This window comes from Lipotes vexillifer, unplaced genomic scaffold, assembly GCF_000442215.2.
Source record: "Lipotes vexillifer unplaced genomic scaffold, Lipotes_vexillifer_v1.1 scaffold710, whole genome shotgun sequence".
Taxonomy (NCBI): Eukaryota; Metazoa; Chordata; class Mammalia; order Artiodactyla; family Lipotidae; genus Lipotes; species Lipotes vexillifer.
Window position 1 is genome coordinate 610076 of NW_006789347.1, and position 23925 is coordinate 634000.

General features: G+C 37.9%; 1 protein-coding gene across 1 annotated transcript in view; it reads right to left on the bottom strand.

Moving 5' to 3' along the window:
* Positions 1 to 17775: 17775 nt before the first annotated feature.
* PJA2 (praja ring finger ubiquitin ligase 2) overlaps positions 17776 to 23925 on the bottom strand; it is a 67053-nt gene continuing 60903 nt past the window's right edge. The window contains exons 8-10 of the mRNA XM_007462586.1: positions 21331 to 21445; positions 20836 to 20957; positions 17776 to 18333 (exon numbers count right to left, since the gene is read on the bottom strand). Coding sequence (XP_007462648.1) covers positions 18208 to 18333; positions 20836 to 20957; positions 21331 to 21445 — 363 coding nt within the window. The 3' untranslated portion in view covers positions 17776 to 18207. The remainder of the gene's footprint in view (positions 18334 to 20835; positions 20958 to 21330; positions 21446 to 23925) is intronic.

The window sequence follows — 23925 nt, forward strand, 5'->3', positions numbered from 1 at the left end:
GAACTCACCCAATCAAAGCAGCAAAAAATAAAAAGAATTTTAAAAAGTGAAGATAGCTTAAGGGACTTATGGAACAACATCAAACAGATTAATATATGCTTCATAGGGCTCCCAGCAGAAGAGAGAAAGGGGCAGAAAATTTATCTGAAGAAACAATGGCTGAAAAATTCTCTAACCTGGGGAAGGAAACATATCCAGATCCAGAAAGCCCACAGAAGTCCAAATAAGATGAATCCAAAGAGACCCAAGACAAATTATAATTAAAATTTCAAAAGTTAAAGACAAGAAGAGAATCTTAAAAGCTGCAAGAGGAAAGCAACTTGTTATGTGCAAGGGGACCCAAATAACACTATTAACAGATTTTTCAGCAGAAACTTTGCAGACCAGAAAGCATGATATATTTAAAGTGCTGAAAGAAAAAACACTTCCAACCAAGAATACTCTAGCTGGAAAAATTATTATTCAGAATTGAAGGACAGATAAAGAGTTTTCAGACTAACAAAAGCTAAAGGAGTTCATCACCACTAAACCTACCTGAAAAGAAATGTTAAAGTACTTCTCTAAGATGAAAAGAAAGGACACTAATTAATAATAAGAAAACATATGAAAGTATAAATCTGACTGGTAAAAGTAAATATATAGTGAAGGTAGTGGATTAATCACTTATAAAACTAGTATGAAAATTAAAAGACAAAGTGGTAAAAATAACTATAATAATTAAGGGATACATGAGATAAAAAGATGTAAAATCTGACATCTAAAACATCAAATGTGGTAGGGGAGAGAAAAATGTAGAGATTTGGAATGTGTTCAGACTTAAGCTGTTATCAATTAAAAATATACTGTTATAAATATATGTTGTTATATGTAAACCTCATGGTAACCACAAAGCAAAAATCTATAGTAGATGCACAAAAGGTAATGAGAAAGGAATCTAAGCATACCACTAAAGAAAGTCATCAAACCACAGGGGAAGAGAGTAAGAGAAGAATAAAAAAACAGAAAACAATTTTAAACATGGATAAGTACATATCTATCAATAATTACATTTAAAAAATGGATTAAATTCTTCAATCAAAAGACATAGAGTGGGGCTTCCCTGGTGGCACAGTGGTTGAGAGTCCACCTGCTGATGTAGGGGACACGGGTTCGTGCCCCGGTCCAGGAAGATCCCACATGCTGCAGAGCAGCTGGGCCCGTGAGCCATGGCCGCTGGGCCTGCACGTCCGGAGCCTGTGCTCCGCAATGGGAGAGGCCACGGCAGTGAGAGGCCAGTGTACCGCTGAATGGATTAAAAAAATAAGACCCATCCATATGCTGCCTATAACAGTCTTATATCAGATGTAAGGACACACACAGACTAAAAACGAAGAGATGGAAAAGGATATTCCATGAAAATAGAAGCCAAAAGAAAGTTGGGGTGGCTATAACTTACATCTAACAAAACAGACTTTAAAACAAAGACTGTAATCACAGACAAAGGAGGGCATTACATATGATAAAGGGGTCAATCCAACAAGAGGATATAACATTTGCAAATATTTATGCACTCAATATATGAGCAATTAAATATATAAAGCAAATATTAATAGACCTAAAGGAAGAAATGGACAGCAATACAATAATAGTAAGGGACTTTAATATCCCACTTACATCAATGAATAGATATCAGCCTTAAACAACACATTAAACTTAATAGATACATATAGAACATTTCAACCAAAAGAAGCAGATTACATATTCTCAAGATTACATATTCTCAATCTAAACATGGAATATTCTCCAGGATAGATCATATGTTTGGCCACAAAACAAGTCTTAACATATTTAAGAAGACTGAAATTATATCAAGCATCTTTTCTGATCACAGTGATATGAAACAAAAAATCAATTACAAGAAAAAACTGGAAATTTCACAAATATGTGGAGATTAAACAACATGCTACTGAGCAACTAATGGGTCAATGGAGAAATAAAAAAATACCTCTAGACAAATGAAAATGGAAATACAACATACCAAAATTTGTGGGATGCAGCAAAAGCAGTTCTAAGAGAGTTCACAGTGGTAAGTATCTACCTTAAGAAATAAAAATAACCTCAAATAAATGAAGTTTACATTTCAGGTAACTAGAAAAAAAAAGAACAAAGACCTAAATTAGTAGAAGGAAGGATATAACAGAGTGAAAATAAATGAAATAGGGACTAAAAAGACAAGAGATAAGATCAATGAAACTAAGAACTGGTTCTTTTAATGATAAACAAAATTGACAAACCTTTAGCTAGACTCAGCAAGAGAAAAAGGCAGAGGACTCAAATAAGTAAAAATCACATACAAAACAGGAGATGTTACAACTGATACACAGAAATACAAGGAATCATAAGAGACTTCTATAAATAATTATATGCCAACAAATTGGACAACCTGGAAGAAATGGATAAATTCCTAGAAACATACAACCTTCCAAGACTGAATTATAAGGAAATGGAAAAGCTAAATAGAATGATTACTAGAAAGGAAACTGAATTGATAAACAAAAATCTCTCAACAAACAAATGTCCAGAACCTGATGCCTTCACTGGGGGATTCCACCAAACATTCAAAGTAGAATTAATACCAAACCTTCTCAAACTCTTCCAAGAAAAAAAAAAAAGAGAGAAAAGAAAACACTTCCAAACTCATTTAATGAAGCCAGAATTATCCTGACACCAAAACCAGAAAAAAATACAAGAAAAGACAATTATAGGTCAATATCCCAAATGAATATAGACACCAAAATTCTCAACAAAATATTAGCAAACCAAATTCAACAGTACATTAAAAGAATCATACACCATGATCAAATGAGACTTATTCCAGGGATACAAGGATGGTTCAACATTCATAAATCAATCAATGTGACACACCACATTAACAAAATGAAGGCTTAAAACTCATATAATCATCTCAATTGATGCAGAAAAGCATTTGACAAAATTCAATATTCACTTATGATAAAAACTCTCAGTAAGGTAGTTATAGAGGGAATGTATCTCAACATAATAAAGGCCATTTTTAACAAGCCCACAGCTAACACCTTACTCAATGGTAAAAAGCTGCAAGCTTTTCTTCTAAAATCAGAAATAAGACAAGGATGCCCACTCTCGCTACTGTTACTCAACATAGTACTGAAAGTCCTAGCCAGAGCAATTAGACAAGAAAAAGAAATAAAAGGCATCCAAATCAGAAAGGAAAAAGTAAAACTGTCATTATTTACAGATTACATAATAATACATATAGAAAACCTTATAGACTTCACCAAAAACTGTTAGAACTAATCAATGATAAAGTTGCAAGATACAAAATCAATATACAAAAATCTGTTGTGTTTCTATACTCTAATAACAAACTATCAGGAGGAAAAATTAGGAAAATAATCCCATCTAGAATTGTATTGAAAAGAATAAAATAGCTAGGAATAAATTTAACCAAGGGGGTGTACACTAAAAACTATAAACATTGATGAAAAAAGTTGAAGAAGACACAAATAAATGAAAAGATATCCATGACCATGAATTGTAAGAATTAATAGTGTTATATATATGGAATCTAAAAAAAAAAAAAGTGGTTCTGAAGAACATAGGGGCAGGACAGGAATAAAGATGCAGACGTAGAGAATGGACTTAAGGACACGGGGAGGGGAAGGGTAAACTGGGACGAAGTGAGAGAGTGGCACTGACATATATACACTATCAAATGTAAAACAGATAGCTAGTGGAAAGCAGCCACATAGTACAGGGAGATCAGCTCGGTGCTTTGTGACCACCTAGAGGGGTGGGATAGGGAGGGTGGGAGGGAGATGCAAGAGGGAGGGGATATGGGGATATAAGTATACGTATAGCTGATTCACTTTGTTATACAGCAGAAACTAACACAACAATGTAAAGCAATTATACTCCAATAAAGATGTTAAAAAAAAGAATTAATAGTGTTCAAATGTCCACACTACTCAAAGAAATATAGAGATTCAATGCAATCCCTATCAAAATTCCAATGGCATTTTTCATAGAAATAGAACAAACAATCCTAAGATTTTTATGGAACCACAAAAGACCCTGAATAGCTAAAGCAATCTTGAGAAAGAAGAGCAAAGGAGGCAGCATAATGTTCCCTAACTTCAAACTATATTACAAAGCTAAAGTAATCAAAACTGTATTTTATTGGCATAAAAACACATGAATAGATCAATGAAACAGAATAGAGAGCCCAGAAATAAACTCACGCATACATGGTCAATTAATTTATGATAAAAGAGCCAAAAATATACAAATGGGAAAGGACAGTCTCTTCAATAAATGGTGTTGGGAACACTGGACAGCCACATGCAAAAGAATGAAACTAGACCATTATCTTACACTGTACACAAAAATTAACTCAAAATGGATTAAAGACTTGAGTGTAAGAACTGGAACCATAAAACTCCTAGAAGAAACATAAGCAGTAAGCTCCTTGACTCAGTTTTAGCAATGATTTTTTAGATCTGACTCCAAAAGCAAAAGCAACAAAGCAAAAATAAACAAGTGGGACTATGTCAAATCAAAAAGCCGCTGCAAAAAAAAAAAAAAAAGGCTTTGCATCAACAAAATGAAAAGACAATGTACTGAATGGGAGAAAATATTTGCAAACATTAAGAGTCCTCATCACAAGGAAAAAAATTTGTAACTATGTGTGATGATGGATGTTAACTAGACTTATTGTGGTGATCATTTTGTAATACATATATACACTGAATCATTATGTTGTATACCTGAAACTAACATAATGTTATACGTCAGTTTTACCTCAATATTAAAAAAATGTAACCTGAATGCTTAAAAAATGATAATAACTAACTTGGAGTGCTTACTATTGAGGACTTTGAGAGGGTTTGAATAAATAGCACCCCTCTTTCCTGACCAAATTCTAAACAAACTGAGGAATAAGACAAAAGGGTTGCAGTTAGTGGCCAAAATAGCACCTCTGTTACTTATAAAGGTAAGACGGGGGAATAGTTTTTTCTATGAGCAAATGCTTTTCTCCAGGACAACCCCTAAGGTGTGCAAGGCTCCAAAAATATTTTTGTTGGGCCCTTGCCTAGATAAATAATTTGATTAAAAATATATTATAAAACTCATGGACCCATGTGAGGTACTATGATTCATCAATCAAGATTTAGAACCAATAATGAGAAAAGAAGATGTACTTACATATTTGTTTATTATCCATCAGTGCATGTGAATATTTTTCATACTATGCAGGCACCATTTCTTCCCGTCCAGGTTCAGGAACCATTTATTCATGTTCTTTATTATCATATGCAACGTTCCTGGCTAATTTCATATTGCCCATAAGGAGGAAATGATAGCAATAGCATTATTACTCATGAGTCCATGGCTTTCAGAACCTGTTTGTATTGAAACATAGGTCTTCTTGCCTCTGCAGGTTCCTCCTTCCATTATTTAATGCTGGTTACATCATTACTCCTGATGCCACTGTATCGCTCAAAGTGTGGCCTGTGGATACCGGCTTCCAAAGACTCCATCAAAGGTTGTTATTGTGCTTCATTGATGATGACCACATATGCAAGTCTTATCCAGAGTAGGCAGGAAAATGGGAACAATAATTCATCTTCTAGATACGTTAAATGTACTGTTCTGAATTTTATGGCATAAACAGAACAGCGTATCTTCCAACTACATCCTCTCTTGAACTCCTTAGGCTGCAATCACTTCATTCCTCGAATGTGATCTCTTTCCATGTAGACCTCTTCCACACCATCAACAGGGAGAAGGGGTGTCAGATGGCGGGAGAGAGCAGTTCCTTCTGCACAAGAAATGCCGATCCCTCCCTCATCCAGCACAGTTTAAGACCAACCTGTGAGAGCACCACTAGGTCACCACGAGCTCACCACGACTGGAGGCAGGAGACACAGGTGGAAAGGGTCCCACTCGTGTGGTGGGGCAATGGTCTCCAGTGACCTCAGATGAGATGGCACTGCCACCCCAGAGACAACCTGCTGGGGGTGGGTGACTGCCCTGGGTGCCAGCGGTGGGATTGGAACAGGGTGAAGGACACCTGCTGGCCCCCACCTTAAGTGCCATAGAACAGGTGGCTTCAGTGACACAGGCCCACACACGCAGCTCAAGCCAAGACTGAACTTGCTCCCTTTCTGATGTGAGTGAGAGGCACTGCGGATCAGCATGATTCTGGCGGCCTAATCTTGTCCACTTTTCAAAAGAAATATTGTTAGTCAGCGGGAGAAAGTTGCTGGCCAGGTCATCCTCCTGAGAACAGAGCCGGGCCAGGGCTCATTGTGCCCACTAGCATGGTAGAGGGTGAGGGAGCAAATGCCGGGTCTGGGGCCCACAGGGATACCTGCCCAGACGTCAAGGCCTTTTCAGCCAGCCCCAGGCCCTGGAGGAGGACCAGGAACGCCTTGAGGAAGCAACGCCAAGGCGCAGGACCCTCGCTTGCGCCAAAGCGCAGCGCTGCGCGTCTCATTAGGGAATCTGGGATTAGCCTGATGGCGCCGCCATTAGAGCGCTGAGCCAGAGACAGTCTCGTACGAGGACTGCCCTCTGAAGGGCAGAGACGACTACTCACTTCCAAGAGATGAAGAGAAGCTGAGACAAGCACGCGGGTTTACTTGCCCTAATTCTAACCGGATTAAGCCACTGCCCAGCAAGTGAGAGCGAGAGAGATTGGGAGTGTCCCAGCAGCGGAGTTCCTGCCCCATGGAGGGAAACATGGGGAGTGGGGAAGAAGTGTTCCCCCCTAAAAGTTATTAGGGGCCTGACCAGACTCAAGTATCACTGTACTGACTCAGTCAACTCTCATGACCACCCTACAAGAGAAATACTGTCTATCCCTGATGTATAGATGAGGCAACACACGTGGAGGTCAAGTAAACTGCCCGAGATTTCACAGCTGGTAAATGGTTGGATTTAGGATTTCAACTGAGCCAATCTGGCTGATGAAGGAAAGAAGTAAAAGAAGGAAGGGGAGGAGGGAAGGAGGGAGAGAAAAGAGTAGAAAAGGCTAGTGCCTCTCACCTCTGGAGTAACAAGCAGGATTGAGGTGTTTTTCTCTTCCCTTGTAACTTAGATTATGTAAATATTGCCTCATCTTCCCTCTTCTCAGGGTCAAGAAAGTCTGAACAGAACAACCTGAAATTTGTATTTCTATTTGAAAAGAAAAAATATTCTCCTTGGGTGCAATGAAGCTTATCCTCACTTTTGTGTACATCATCTCCTACTTTTAACACCAGAGAATGCTATTACTCAATTTACAAGACAGAGTGTTCCCTTCAATGTGATTTTTTTTTTTTACCCAGCAGTTTTCCTACCTCAGGACCACGAAGCAATCACCAGCTCCTAGGGATGATTAATCAGTGTTATCCTTAAAAAGCTCAAAATTTCACCCTGTACTTTCATTGTAATAAAGGGCTTCCTGCAAAGCAAGCTGTCAGCAATGCAAAGGCAGGCTAGGCTCCAGTCTAGAAGAGATGAAATGCACCTCACCTCCTGCCTGGAGCGGAAGAAACACTGCTTCCCATGAGGCCTTCCACAGACTTTCCAGGGAGGAACTACGGTGGAAAACAGGCCAGAGGTTAGAGGTAGAATTTTCTGCAGAGGGAGTTAACCAGAGAAGGATAAACTAATTCCTTTAAGACATGTCTTCCTGAATGCAGTGCAGTTCAGCTTTTACAGTGATTTGAGAGCAGAGCATTACAACAGCGCAGTCTCTTAAAACTCGCAGGGTAGGAAGCTTATCTAGCTGCTGGGCTGAACAGCTGTGGCACATCCCGCAGTGAACAGAGAGGGTTGTGGGTGGGGGCGCAGGGCGTAGTGAGGTAGAGCTGGGAGCAAGCACGGCTCTCAGCCCCCAAGTCACCCCTCCCATACTGGAGCTGGACATACCTTCCCAGTCGTGGCACTCTCTCTCTGAGCCTGGATTCAACTGTACTCTCCCTCCAGCAAACTGATCAGAGTTGACATGTTAGGCAAAGCCTATTTATGATCCTTGATGGTGGGGGACATATGTGGTTTTAGAAGGGCCTCTGAGAATGAATCAGGTAGTGGAGGTTGAAGTCAAAACAACTTTCCCAGGGACACGGCCCTTTTTTGAGGAAAAGGAACGACTACTATACATAAATATACATATGAGCATTTTTTCTCAATGTGGTAAAATGTTAATAGTTCTTAAGTTGTCAAATCCACTGCAGACAGATAATGGGTATATAGGGATTTGCTATATGTTCTTTTAATTTCTCGGGTGTTTTTGCAATGTTATTAAAATTTATTTTTTAAACTCGTGACATTTGTATTTTAAAACCCCTTAGAAGTTTAACGTTTGTGCTCTGCAAGAGCGCGGAACACCTATTGCGAAATTCCCGCAGGTGCTGGAAGCCAGAGAACCACTGACATTGCTTTTATTTTTTGTCTCATTCTAGTTCCCCGCTCTGCCACTCTGCTTTCTCTCTCTCTCTTTCTCTCCCCCTACCTCCTCACCCCAAGTCTTTCCTAACTTAAAAAGGTCAAAAAATGGAAGAATAAAAACAGGAATTCACAAGCAAAAGTCTTCATCTGCTTATTTGTCATTATTTTCTTACTTTGTCTGCTGGCAGGTGAGGACCTACGCACGGAGCAGGTTTGGAGGTAAATACAACCTATTTCTGATCTAATCTTGCTGCTGCCCTGACTCAGCAGAGGATGACACTGGGCCAGAAAGTAAGAGAAGTTTGGGGCATGGTCAGGAGACGTGCCTTCAAGTCCTAGCTCCAGCATTTTCTGGTTGTACGATCATGGGCAAGCTGCTGCTTCCTCCTTAGGCGAGGTAATATGTTGGTGATTTAATTGTTAAGTTTTCATTGATTCTAAGCACAGCAGTCTATGAATAGTAAAGTACCTTCTGCCAAGTTGCTTGGGCAATGCTCTCCCAGCTTCCCGTGGTATCTGTAACTGGAGATGATGAAGCCATGGGTACTCATTAACAAAAAGGATTAGCTATCTGGGGCAGAGACTAATTAGGACAGAACAAGACCATGTGGAGTAGATTTAGGGTGAAGAATAGTAGGGACTTGACATTTATCCCCATTCAATCACAACCTGCTTTCTACCCAGGCCTTACCAGTGTGAAAAATAACAGGCTTCCTTGACCACATTATTGTTCTTGCTTAGAGATGTGGGTAATGGTCACTGGTACTATGGGGACCACAGGGACTGACAAGACAATGATTGAGGCAGAATTCTCTCTGCAGTGGACTGGAAAGTAACATAAACTTCTGCAGCTGTTGAGATCTTTTGCTTTCTTCAGGTAGGAGACTAAAGCAATTTAATATGTTTAGGCTCCTCTCAGCCTCTTTGGGCTGATTGATAAAGGTAATTACCAACTTCAGAGTAGTTTTTGGTCCAAATGTTAGGTTAGGCTATTGAACTTGCAGGTCAGTCTGTGAGAACTATCAGTGCTGAAGCTGAAATTTACTTCATTTATTCTTACCTTGAGTGTTAACTCACTTGCCTATGCAGGATGCAATAGAACAAAGCAGTGAAGAGCACTGGATTGGAATCCTGACTCCTCTACTTACTAGCTGTGTGACCGTTGGCAGCTACTTAACCTTTCGATGCCCTTTGGAAATTAGAAGTCTACATCTAAAAATTTTTGTTAGGATTAACTAAGATAATGCATGTAAAACTACCTACAAACGTTCCTGGCATACAGTATGCACTCAATAAATGTTAGCTAATTTACTGTCCTATGACATCTTTCTGCACCTCTTCTGTTCCTTATAACCTGAGTTCCTTTTCAACTAAAGACTCACTCAAGTTCTCTGCAGTAATGGCTTGTGTATGTGTTACTGTAATAGATGCCTTTTTTTTTTTTTTTTGCGGTACGTGGGCCTCTCACTGTTGTGGCCTGTCCCACAGCAGAGCACAGGCTCCGGACGCGCAGGCTCAGCGGCCATGGCTCACGGGCCCAGCCACTCCGCGGTATGTGGGATCCTCCCGGACCGGGGCACGAACCCACATCCCCTGCATTGGCAGGCAGACTCTCAATCACTGCGCCACCAGGGAAACCCACGGATGCCCATTTTGGTGTGGGGAGCAGATGGGGATGAAAAGTAAGGAGCTATGACTGCTTCTCCGTTCTAGTGTCCACAGTAACGAGGCTCCGCTTCCTGCCCTCCACTGCAGTTGCCTTCCTTCCCAATCCACTCTCGCATATCTTCTCCCACTTGTAGTTTCTAGTTGCTCTTACTTTCTGCTGCCTCATCGCTTCAGCACGATCGTGGCTACTCACAACTTTAATCCCTCCTCGTACAACCCTTTTGCTGAATTCATCTCCCATTTCCTACTGGGAATTGCCTATTTCCCAACCAAAACAGGCAAATTAGTGAGGACCTGCTGGCCTGCCTAACCTTTAGCCCCTGGCCACTGGCCAACCTCTGAATGGATGGGCCTTGAGTCTGATCCCCCCACCAGTCAAATCAGCTGTGGCTGGGGTGAGCGGGATTTCTTGACCTGCAGTATCCCATCCCTTTAGCAGGGTCTACAGGTATTGGGAGACAATTCATGGCTTTCTTGTGTTTCTCATGTCTTCTGAGCAAGAGGCATTGACAGCTTTGCTCTGTACTGGAGTCTATATAGAAAAATCCTAGAAAACAGATATATATTATCCCTTCCTCATCCCCCCAGGTCAGAGGACAGATTTGTTTCCTGACCAAGATAACATATAATGTCTTTCTCCAGGGCAAGGTTAGGCAGGCTTACCAGCAGTCCCTTTATAAGACTAGGGTTTCCTAAGCTTGAGTTTTCTCATCTGTGCTACAGACTCACTGTGTGTCCAGCGTCCACCTGGGCCAAGCTCTGCATCGTCCGTGAGGGACATGGGGGCAACGGGAACTGTTTAGGCGATTATGCAGCTCATGCTGACCACTGTGCCATGAGAAATACAACCCTTTGTCTCTGATCCAGGGGTCCCATAGATTCAGCCAGAATCTATGAAATGTGTTAGCTTACAAGCAGGGTAAACTCTCAGACCCTCTGCAGCTCTGGACAATGAGAAGGGATGATTCAAGTAGGGTGGCCACGGCAGGCATCATCTAATGCAGCCTTCTACTCTGCTTCCTCTTTATAAAGTGTCACCTACAGAAGGATTAAATAAGCTCTAGGGGCTTCTCCAGGACCTGATGTGGGGGAGAAAAATGTGTTATACAGCAGCGGGGGTGGCAAGGAGACAAGAACCCAAAGGATTGTGCAGCATTTCTGCCCTCCCTAAGTGAGCCTTGGCATGCGTAGGTGTGGCACCTCTGTGTACCACGGTGCTGCTGAGTCAGGCAGGGGCTGTCCTAACACGACTGTGCATCTGCATAGCGTTTAGTGCCCTTGCTGCCCAGTTTATTCAGCTTCTATGGTAATCACAGTGTAGCAAATTTGACAGTGGTGCTTACTCCTTGTCCAACCCTTAGTAAGACAGTTTTCAGGGTATGTTAGCCCTGTTCCTCCAGCATGGTTACAAAAGCCAGCAGGAAAGCAATGTCTCAGAATTGCCTGCTTTATGTTCCATTTTCTGGGGGAAAAACACACCGGATGCTTATGTGTAAAATGCTTTAGAGCACAGGGAGTAGGAAGCAAAGGTAATAATACAACACAAATAAGGTGAAACACTTTTAAGTTTTGCTTCTCTCCATTATGGCCAGCCCCATGTCTGGGAAAAAAAAAAATCTTTCCAAATTCTCTGGTTGTGAGATATCATGACCTGCTGGGGGCCATAGGGCATATAACCTAAGAGATCTTCAACCTATAAATACAGCAACACAGCTATAGATCATTGGGGAATGAGGGTAGCTGCCGGTAGCTAGTCACCTTGGGGGGCTCGGCACGTGTTATTCTTTCTCCCTGCTTTGGTTGTTTCTTGTTTGGATAATCACAGGCACCCTCCAGGCCAAGATGAACTCCTTCCCATACAATGAATCCAGCTGCTTTGGGAAAAAACGGTGTAATAGAGTCTCCTCAATACAGGGAACACTCCAGGAGGCCAGGGAGTTTGATGATCTTGTTAACAGTTGTGCTAGATTAGGCACTTGATAAACATTTATTTGTTAAACAGATAGCAGCTCAGCATATGGAGTTAATTTGTTGGATTTGATGAAAATGTTGTTTCCACAGATTCAGGGAGGACGCCAGCCTGATATGTTTAATATATTATTTTATAAGCCAACTAATTTTTATTAAAAAATTTAAACATCTTCTTTCAGGTGCTATTTACTCATTTAGATTGGGCTATAACCCCGGTTCACTTGTGAGTCATCATCATCCAATCTAGGCTAGAGCTTGCTTTCCAGACAAGGTTGATTTTGTAAGCTCCCCAATTCCTATCCTCATCTGCCTTAAATGTGAATTTAAACTAAAATAAAAACTCTTAACATTCTTTAGTGGCACCAAACCTAGGGTACTGCAATACCAGGGTTGAAGGATCCTTGCTCCAGGTCAGGAGGAGGAATTGTTTGTGGAGGCCAAAGTCCGATCACAATGGTGGTACATAGTGAAGCCCCTTATAATATTTGCAACACTTGAGGTCTTTTAACAAGAAAATGGAAATAGAATAGACAGAACTAGGGCATAGCTTAAATGTCTGGAAAGAATTTAAAATACCATTTAAGGACTGAAATCAAAAGGAAACCCTGTGTCAAATGTTTGTTCCTAATGATGAAGCAGTCTGGGGGTAAGTTCTCCACTCTGAGTGATTGCAACTGTGAGGGCAAATGTCCATGACTTCTGAAGGAAGAAATCCAGAGACTTTTGGAAAGGGTAGGGCTAGTTGCTTATAGACAGATATCTGCATTAGTAAGGTCTCATTGGTTGAAGAGACAAGAGGATGCCACACACCTCTCCGGCCAGAGAGAGTTTCTGCAGAATAATTTAAGGATCCCAAATAGTACGGCAAAGGTAGGAAGTTCTCATCAGTTCTTAATGGTGACTAAGAAACTTCACTAAGTAGGACATTATAACTTTGGTCAGCAGTATATTACTTAAGGCAAAAATGTCTCTCTATAACAATTTAGCAAAATAATACAAAAAGGAAAAACTAACAAAATATTTTTCAGAATTTTAAAGACCCCCCACTTTTCCCATTTTTAAAACTCAGACTACATTTCAAACAACTTAGTAAATATTAACGTTGATCATATAAGGTTGTTCCTACCCAGGAAGGTGGCATGAACTACACAGAACCCTCAGGCTCTTGTTTAAGAACCAATTTAAGACTCAATTTTTTCATTTGTAAAAGTTGGGGCAATATAAACTACACTGCAGATTCATTATGAAGATTAGCTAAAACAGAAAGCCTAACACAATGTCTAAGATTTAGCACTTCATAAATGGGAACTATTCTTATAATGTAAAAATGCATTTTTCTCAGTGAATCTTATTAAGAATTGCTGCTTTATAATCAAAGGAAAAGAAATAATGGTGGCTTGCATAATTTCTCTTACTGACAGTGAATGGTTAAGAGGTACTATCTTTCCAAAAAAATAGGATAAAGACCTCCCCTCTCTAATATTTACTAAAAAACTGCATATTGATTATAAACTAAGAATACAAAATGGGATAAACTGCCATATCCAGGCATGTAGGCTTTTAGTAAAACTGACATTAATTAAATTTTATTTCTTTTGATTTAATAAAGTTTCCATGTCAAATTCTTTCCGCTCCTGAGAGGTGATTAAGATGCTTTTTTATTCCCCATGACTTTGCACATCAACAAAGAACATTTTTCTCAAACCTTTACCCATGCATAAACAGGAGTACTGAACCTTTAATTTAGTCTTTATAGAGAAAACAGAAGCAGAGTGATTAAGTGACTTGTCAAGGTCATGTTACTTCAAATATCATTAATTTTTAAGAGGAAAAAACGTAGATTCCAAAAATTAGAAAAATGAGGTTGACATCGATCACTTATCAAATTCTAGAGAAGATTAACAGATGGCATGTGAGCAGTTAGAAAAGGAGGTTGTATGGTTTCACTAAGAGTGAAGCATTTCCAGCTAACTTCATTTGTTTTCTTGATTTAATATACTAGCAGATTAGGCTACTTCCATAGTGCTTGTCGACCAAACAGGACAAAATTTCTTACCGTGTCCTTTTAGGAACCATGAAGAAACAAAAGCACTTAAGTGACTGGTAGTTGCTTCAACAACTGTACCCAGAGTACTGACTGGTGGATCAAAGTCATCTAGAGGGCAGTCTACAGTGGCATTCTGAAGAGGGTCTCTATTTCATCCTGTTCTATTCAGTGTTTATCAGTAACTTGGACAAAGCCACTAAACACCAAAGGCATACTTCATCAAAATTGGGACTGATGCAGGATGACAGAAGAATCAGAATGCATATGGACCTTTACAAGTTAAATTTAGTAAGGATGAATGTAGTCCAATTAGGTTAAGAAGAAATTGTGTAAGTAATTATTAGGAACAGACTTGGCTTACCAGCAATACCTTGAAGTTTAGCAAGAGACAACAATGTGATACGTTTGCCTAATAATGACGGTAATGATAATAATATCAACATATACGAGTCATAACAGTCATATGAGAGTCACTTTGATGTTGGCAATAATGCTTCTGGACCTTGCTCTAGTCAGACAACAGAGGAACTGTGTTCAGTTCTGAGCAACACATTTTAAGTGAGGGATGGAAATAGCCAATGCCAGGCTGGTCTAGAATAGATAATCATGCAAGATCTGAGAAAAGTGTGAAGCATGAGGGAAGACAGGAAGAGGTGGCCACACAGAAGAGACAGGACTTTTCTGCCTAGCTTCACATGTGTGCTATTTATAGGAACATTTGGGTGATACTTTTCTAACAAAATCCAACCCTTGTAGGGGTGCTGAGTGGCTCCAACTCTGGAAGTCCATCAACCACTTCTGTACAGCTGAGGTCTCTTTTAGGGTTTTCCTTAGAGCTCTCTTTTAGGGTTTTCCTTCTTAGATTTCCTTCTTAGATCTTAGGTTTTCCTTCTTAGATTTTCCTTCTTAAAATCATGTGCTCAGGAGTCTATTCCAGACTTCCTTAGTAGCTGTGTACTTTTGCTATAAACACTAAATCCTCCAGGGGGTTACATCATAGAAGTGATAAGACTACACAATTAAATATTAGAAATGACCACTGAGTATATCCTGTTTATTGTTTATGATTTACACGAAAAATGATGGATTGGGGCTGTAGAACAATAAACCAATCATTACGTTTAGACCTGGGCTTTTGAAAAACTTGCATTCCATTTTAACAGTTCACATATATTTAACAGTTTATATATAAATGCAGATCACAAATAAGAGTTAGTTAGCTTACAGATAAACAATTAAGAAACACGAAAGAAAACCACATAGATCTACCTTTAAATATCAGCATTCAAATTACAAGAAAGAAGAAGACGTTTAAAAAAATAAAATTATTAGGTCAAGTCACTTAACATATAATAGAGAAATAAGAGAAACAATACTTTGATTAATATTTATATTTCTAATTTACCTTCATATATTCTTTACTTTTTCAAAAGGAGCCAAGACGTGATCAAACAATATTTAGGTGTCCTAACTTGTCAGCCTCAGCTTATATCAGCTTGTTACAATGAAAATTCTAAAACCTCAATTTTCTTTTTAAAAGAATTTTTAAGCCAATTCTTATTCAACTTTTCTCCTTCATAGCAGCTGTTTACAGATAGTAGGGAGCCAAGAATGAAGGGCAGAAACAGATGGAAAGCAAAAAGTACAACAGCTATCTTAAGTTCAGCTCTCAATACTGCTGGTTGAATTTGGAACCAAAACCTCTTAACAACTGGCAGATAATAGTTAAATCTTAACAGCCAAAGAAGAAATATTTTCTTTGGGACAGTTGCTATCTAGGAGAAGAAAACCAAGGTCCCTTTACACTGCCTAAATATAACGTGTGTGGCTTATTACAGAGAAATCTGTAACAATGTCAGTTTAACCACCAAGTGTCACAACTGATCATTATTTAAAGGAAACAAACAACAACAATAAAAATCACACTAGCCACAAATTTCCACAATATACACATGAGAATTAATTTTAATTTGATTTGACTCCTTGACACTAACTGATCATCAATGAAATATGGTATGGAAAGATCACAGAGTAGAAAACAAGCAAAGATTAGTTTATACAACAGTGACTATATACATGAGAAGGAAAACATGCTACCTAATGCAACATTAAGGCTTGAATGTAAGCATTTCCAAAGTCACAGAAGCCCCAAAGAACCCCTAAATTACAAAGTCACCACATTACATGCATGCAATGCTCAGTTTTGTTTTACCCATAAAAGGATACACAGTATTTTGCTGTAAGTACCAGACACATTTACAATATATGCAAAAATTAGAATGCAGGTGTTATGTTCCTTATATTTAAGCCTCAAATGTGCCAACAGTGAAATTTCGTTTATTTTTAAGAATGAAGAAAAGAGGTGGAATATAAATATGCAGAGAAATTACACAAATAAAATGTAATTTTGCATTTGGGAAGCCATATAAACATTCTTTTTATGTGTCTAAACTAAATTATTATTGTACTACTTGGATGGATGTACACTCGCTATGTGTTTTACTATTTTACTTGCTCAAATGTGGCATTCTAACACCCATCATTCTCTGGTGTTGATACCTAATCACATCTGTAAGTTAAATATTATGTCCATGTTGATACATAATTGCCTACTGGGTGTGATCACCTAAACAGAAAGCTGTGCACTCTTAGTTTGGTTACATGATTACAAAGATGACCCTGTGGGTCAAATTTCCCATTAAAAAAAAAGTAAAGTAAGGAAAGCTGATTTCCTCACTTTTGTAAAAGCTTGTGAACAGATCTCTTTCAGAGGATAAATGTGAGGTCAGCATCTTCTTTTCTCTTTTAGAGAAAGGAAATTAAGAACGGAACCTGTTCAGTTCTGTTCATACAGTCACTAGGCAATCACACAATCTATTCCTTTTTCACCCATGGCTTAACTTGAAACTACTTGTTTTTATTTTAGTTCCAGGTGAATAATTTTCCCAAAATAAATTAGTGTAAAGAAACAAAGGCTGATAATGTAATATGACTAATCCTTGTTCAACAATATTTTAAAATAATAAATTATAACAAGGTTTAGATATGTTGTAAAAAGGTATGGCCAAATCTGTCCTGGACCCCATTAGTTTTACACTTTACACAAGACAGCACAATTAATCTTCTAGTTTTTTAAGGATTCAGATTCTCCTTCGGGATACAACAGAATGAGTGTTTTAAAACACTTTATGCTTGTTTCCAGACTTTCCAAAATATTTCAGAGCCAAAATTACCTTTAACTATGTCCAGTATTTATTACACAAATGTGCCATGAGTGTTCTGGACCTTCAAGTATAATTTTAACCAAATAGAAAGGACTTCATAAGGCCATCTAATTCATCTCACTGTACCAAGCACTGAGCACATGAGATTGTTTATATGCTTTACTAACCTTACTTTAAGCACATCCACCATTTCAAATATAATAACTTATTTTACTACCTAACCATTTCAAGGAGATTACATTTAAGATTTTAAAATTCGGTGATGCTCTAGCCAGAAGTTTTGTTTGGCATTCTAAAAAGTCCTAATTTTAAACAGAGATGAAAGAGTAAGTTATCTTCTTATAAAACCACTCAGTATTATGAACCAAGAGGTTTTGATGAAGCAAAAGCAAAGGGACCAATGAAAAAGCATGCTTTAGAATTCTTTTTTATTTCCAACGAAACCAAATTTTACTACTGTTGTGATCACAATCTTCACATTTGATGCAAATAGGAAAACTTAATTATAATCACTTAGTGGCAGTACTTCAGACAAAACCAATAATGTGTGCCACACAGATGATTATTTCTTCTGGATAAAGTTAATCAATAAGCTCGACATTACAATTAATAACATATTAAACTAAAGAAAATGAATGCACTACTTCAACATTCAGCTTGAAAATGTTTAGTACTTTCTGCAAACCTAAATTTAGTTCAGAAAGGTTAATATTCTCTTTCTAAACTATGGCATAGACTATATATAGCATTTTAAATATATTTATATATAATTATTTGCACATGATATTTTAGAAGGATCTGCAAATTTACTTTGATAGACCGATCTCATTCAAGTGTTCAGGCTTAGGGGGCTTCTGCAGTACTGTCGTTTGCAGGTGGGGCATCATGATTGGGCTCAGAGGAAGCAGCTGCAGGTGTTTCCATCACAGCAGGTGGGAAATGACGGCGGCACACAGGGCACGTCCCTGACTGGGGGGAGAAAAAAACAAGTTCACAGCCAATGGAAAGATCTTAACTGCTACAAAGTATCAGAACAGTATCATTATCCTCAAAACAAGTCAAATAACTTAAAAACAAAACCAAATAAACTTCAAATCCACACAGTACAGAGAGGCAAAATTTTGATGCTATTTCCTCTTCATCCCAATCAGACTCAATCTCTCTGAGGGTAAACAGTGTCTCCTAATCATGTTTGCATCTTTTAGGTCACTCATCTTTCATGTAGTGAGTATTAATTAAGAGTCTACTACATGCTCCACTTGGCACTGGTGCTACAAGGGTGAGCAAGGAGTCACAGGGCATGTCTTCACCTGAACTGAATGCATATATTAGAGAAACCAGAGACCTAATTAATTCACATATTTATTATACCAAATTATCCCCCTAGGACCTTCCTCATATATACTAAAGCCTTACTTTAGTGTAGCACAGATATGTCAAAGCAGATGGACCGCAGACCTTCTTTATAAGCCATATACTTCCTTTTCAAAAAGATATGGAGAGTTAGGTGCCTTCTAAATGATAAAACAAATCAATGAGGGAAGGTGGAACAGGGAAAGCAGTTAGACTGGGAGTACATTATTTTAGGACCAATGGAAGGTTACAGAGATGTGTCATCTGGCGATATGTTATCCCCTCACAAATCTTGTCTTTTTCCCAGAGATCTCCCTGATAGAAAAAAGGTTGAAGAAATCAGGCTATTGAAGGTGACAAAGATTCAGACCTTGGAAACCTTCTCCCTAGAGGAAAGGCTTCACAATAAGCTGCTTCCTGACGGGAGACAGACTAAAGAGATTATTACCTTGGGTTAAAGCAAAAACAATGACAATTCAAGATTGTACAACATACATAATATTTACAATTCAAGAATTTAATTCAGCAAACATTTTGTGCACTTGCCATACAGATGGGGCCAAAAGAGCAACATTTTAGAGTCAAGTATATGAGTACAGTCTCAATCAACCACACACTAACTGTGTAACCTTGGATGAATAACAATGATTGGAAAATGAGAATAAAGATTCCAATATGTCCCAGAGTTACTGTTAGGATTAAATGGGAAAACACACATCAATCATCCAGCGATACCTGACACAGAGCAGGCACAGACAACACCAGATCCTTCTTAAGGCTCTGATACTATTGTGGGAGTTTAAAAAAGAGGATATTAAGGATAGAAAAGGTCGAATTTAAGTGGACCTACCTAGATCATCTATTCTTACAGTAAGGGGAAGATCAAACCAGGCTAAGCAAACATGAGTAAATGTACAGAGGAGTAAATCGGACGAGATAGACTAGATCACAGAAGGCCTGGAAAGCCTAGACAGAAACTTTAGATTTTTTACATTTTTTTTTTTTTTTTTTTTTTGGGCTCACGGGCCCAGCCGCTCCGTGGCAAGTGGGATCTTCCTGGACCAGGGCACGAACCCGCGTCCCCTACATCGGCAGGCGGACTCTCAACCACTGCGCCACCAGGGAAGCCCGAAACTTTAGATTTTATAAAGGAATCATGAACATTTCTGCACTGGATTTTAGATGTCAACTAGAGTTTTGACAAAGATGAAGTAGCAGTAGAGGGGGAGCAACAGCAAAGAAAGAGAAAGGAAAGAAAAGAAGGGAGAAAGGAGAGGGTAGGAAGTAAGAGAGGAGAGAAGGAAGGGAGTAGTTATAGAGAAGAAAGGGAGCCATATCCATAAGTAATTAAGCTGGGAATGTGATTTGGGAATTTCTACTGAACTGCATGTAAATATCCTTTATGCAAGAATAGAATTCACCGAGAAGACGTAAGTAAAACTTTTTTTTTTTCTTAAGTAATTCAAATATACTTAAAAATTATTGGGTAAACATTGAAAAACAGTATATAAAAATTTGAATAGGAGGTACTTGGTAGGTTATTAAATATTTATCATATATATTTTAATTTTTAAAATTATTTTCTTGTAGTATAGTTGATTTCCAATGTTGTGTTAATTTTTGCTATATAGAAAAGTGATTCAGTTATACATATATATATTCTTTTTTATATTCTTTGCCATTACGGTTTATCCCAGGATATTAAATATAGTTCCCTGTGCTATATGGTAGGATCTTGTTGCTTTTCCTCATATACATTTTTAAAGATACCATCTCATATTAGCAGAATATCTGTACACTGTTATAGTACTCTGAGTAGTCCTAAAGGCTTCTTTGCTTAAGATATTCTTGAAAACATCAAATTTCAGGGATATAATCAAAGATCTAATTAGCTTTATCCTAAAATCATTTGCCTATATTGTTTTTAGACAATGTTAGTAAGGTAAAATAGTTTGATATATCATTAATCTGTAATCATTAAAAGGTAACCAATTTTAAACACTGAATTAAAAATTACTACGAGTATGTAGCTAAATAAAATAGGCTTAAAAGACACTACTATCATCATTAACTTGTAGGAGAAACTATTAACTTTAAAAAAGTAAATCTGCAACTCACCTTCTGCAGCCAAATTGAGACACAAGGTTTGTGAAAGAAATGATGACAGGGTAACTCTGTTGCTATATCATCCTTAATATACTCACTGCAACAGATTGGACAGCATTGCTCCTGACCAATAGCTGAAAACAAATAATTTGATTTATCAATCCCATGAAGTTCAATTTTAATAAAATTGAAAACCAACATATTAATTCATAGACAATACCTATGAAAGACAAAAGAACCAGACTTTGGTGAATTAATTGGCAAAAGTGTTTCAGCTCAATACATGACAATTTGGAATTTAATAAACATTGCTTTTGTAGAAAAGCTGTCCCAGCCTATCACTTGATAAATTAAAAAATTCCACTAGGTAAAAGTTTGTCTGAATTAGGTTTCATACAAAATCTAATGAAAGTTTCCGACAGTCACTATTTTATCTTCTAGGTGCATTGGTAATATACTTGAATATGCAAAGTGTCGTTCAACATTAGAGATCAGCTTTGCCCTTACCAGTGTGATCTTCAAGAACAAGGGTCTCTGGAAGACCATCAATGCTCTCCTTACTGGCTGGTGGATTGGCCACCTCAACATCCACTGCAAGAGACTCTAAATGTGCCAGGGCAGTCTGAAAATGAAAAGTCGCATTTCTTTGTTAGGAAACACTTTTTAAAACAGTAATGAAAAACTATTTTTAAAGGTATCTTCCAAAATTATATCCATCATTATCCTCTTCCTACTGGTTTCTTTTGCTTCAGTCCCTGCCCTTTTTGCCTTCTTCCAAAAGGAACCATCACCAAACCAAAAAATCAAAAAACACAGGAAAAAAAAATCCCTACTTTTCACAAATACAACAAAAATCTATCTTGTCTCAATAACCATTTACTTGTCCATCATACTTATATTTTCAAGAGTGGTTACCTCTTCCAACTTATGAGCTTATATATGAGATCAATAACATGAAAGAAAATAAATACTTTGAACAGGTTCAACTCATGAAAGATAAAATGTGGCCAAGGTTACAAGATGTTCAAGGTAGGGAAGCAAATAATGCATTTCTGAATGGCTGTATCTACTACTGGTATAGAGTCAGCACACCCACATTACTGGTTCACTAGTACTGGCACAACTCATTTCATTGCACTTTGCAGATACTGCATGTTTTTACAAATTGAAGGTTTCTGGCAACCCTGGCTCAAACAAATCTATCAGTGCCACTTTTTCCAACAGCATTTCTCACTTCATGTCTCTGCATCACATTCTGGTAATTCTCACAATATTTAAAACTTTTTCAATATTATTATAATTGTTATGGTGATCTGTGATCAGTGATCTTTGATGTTACTACTATGACTCACTGAAGGCTAAGATGATGGTTAGCATTTTTTAGCAATAAAGTGTTTTTTAATTCAGGTATGTACCTTTTTTTTGGACATACTGCTATTGCACACTTAATTGACTACAGTATAGTGTAAACATAACTTTTATATGCACTGAGAAACCAAAAATTTGTGTGACTCACTTTATTGTAGTGCTCTTGAACTGAACCTGGAATATCTCTGAGGTATGCCTGTATTCCTAGGTTATCTGGGTTGTGAACTTTATTTAGGAGTTCAAATGTCTGGAAAAAGTCACTAACAGGAATGGAAAGAACAGCAAATCATATGACCATCTAGTATGAGTCACCCTCATCTTTTTGTGGCTTGATTAGCCCTTATGGCTACAATTAGGTTAGAACTGCAGATAGGACCTATAATCACAGGATCTAAAAGGCAGAAACACACCAAGTATCCACAGATGAATGGATGAACAAAATGTGGTTGGTAAAGATAAATATTCAATATATAGTCAAATTCAGAATATTTTGATATTGTAATATGGTAGAGTATATTAACCACTTTACTAAGAATAAACGTTAAAGGACAAGAGTATTAAAAATAATTATACTACAATAACTTGTTAATGAATACTCAATATAAGAAAAGGTAAACTGTGACATCAAAAACATAAGAGTGGGGAAATAAAAGGGTAGAGTTTTTGTAGGCAACTGAAGTTATCAGCATAAAGTAGGCTGTTAAGATGTTTTATGTAAACCTCATGGTAACCACAAAGCAAAAGTCTACATTAGATTCACAAAAGGTAAAAAAATCACCACGTCACAAAAGAAGACAATAAGAGAGGGAGAAATTAACAAGGGAACTACAAAACAGCCAGACAACATAATAAGAAGGCATTAGTAAGTTCTTATCTATCAATAATTACTCTAATGTAAATGAACTAAATTCTCCAATCAAAAGGCATACAGTGGTGAATGGAAAAAAAAAACAAGACCCAACTACATGCTGCCTGTAAGAGACTCACTTCAGCTTTAAGGAAACACATAGGCTCAAAGTGAAGGGATGGAAAAAGACACTCCATTCAAGTGGAAACCAAAGAGAGCAGGGGCAGCTATACTTACATCAGACAAAAGAGACTTTGAGCCAAAAATGGTAACAAGAGGCAAAGAAGATTATTATACAATGATACAGAATCAACTCATCAAGAGAATATAACAATCATAAATGAATATGTACCCCCAAAAAAGAGCAACTAAATACATTAAGCAAATAAAAACAGATCTGAAGTGAGATTAGGCAACAATATGATATTAGGGGAGTTCAATATTTCACCTTCAATAATGGAGATATTATCTGGACAGAAAACAAAAAGGAAATATTGGACTTGAACTATACTTTAGGTAAAATGGACCTAACAGACATACACAGAACATTTCACTAAACAGCAGTGGAAGACACATTCTTCTTGAATGCACATGAAACATTATCCAGGTTAGATCATATACGTCACAAAACAAGTCTTGGCAAATTTGAGAAGACTGAAATCACACCAATTATCTTTTCTGACCAAAATGGCAAGAAACGAAAAATCAACAATAGGAAGAAAACTGGAAAATTCACAAAAATGTGGAAATTAAACACACTCCTGAACAACCAATGAGGCAAAGAAGAAATCAGAAGATATCTTGAAACAAACAATAAAGGAAACACAATATGCCAAAACTTACAGGACAAAACAAAAGCAGTTCTAAGAGGGAAGTGTATAGCAAAA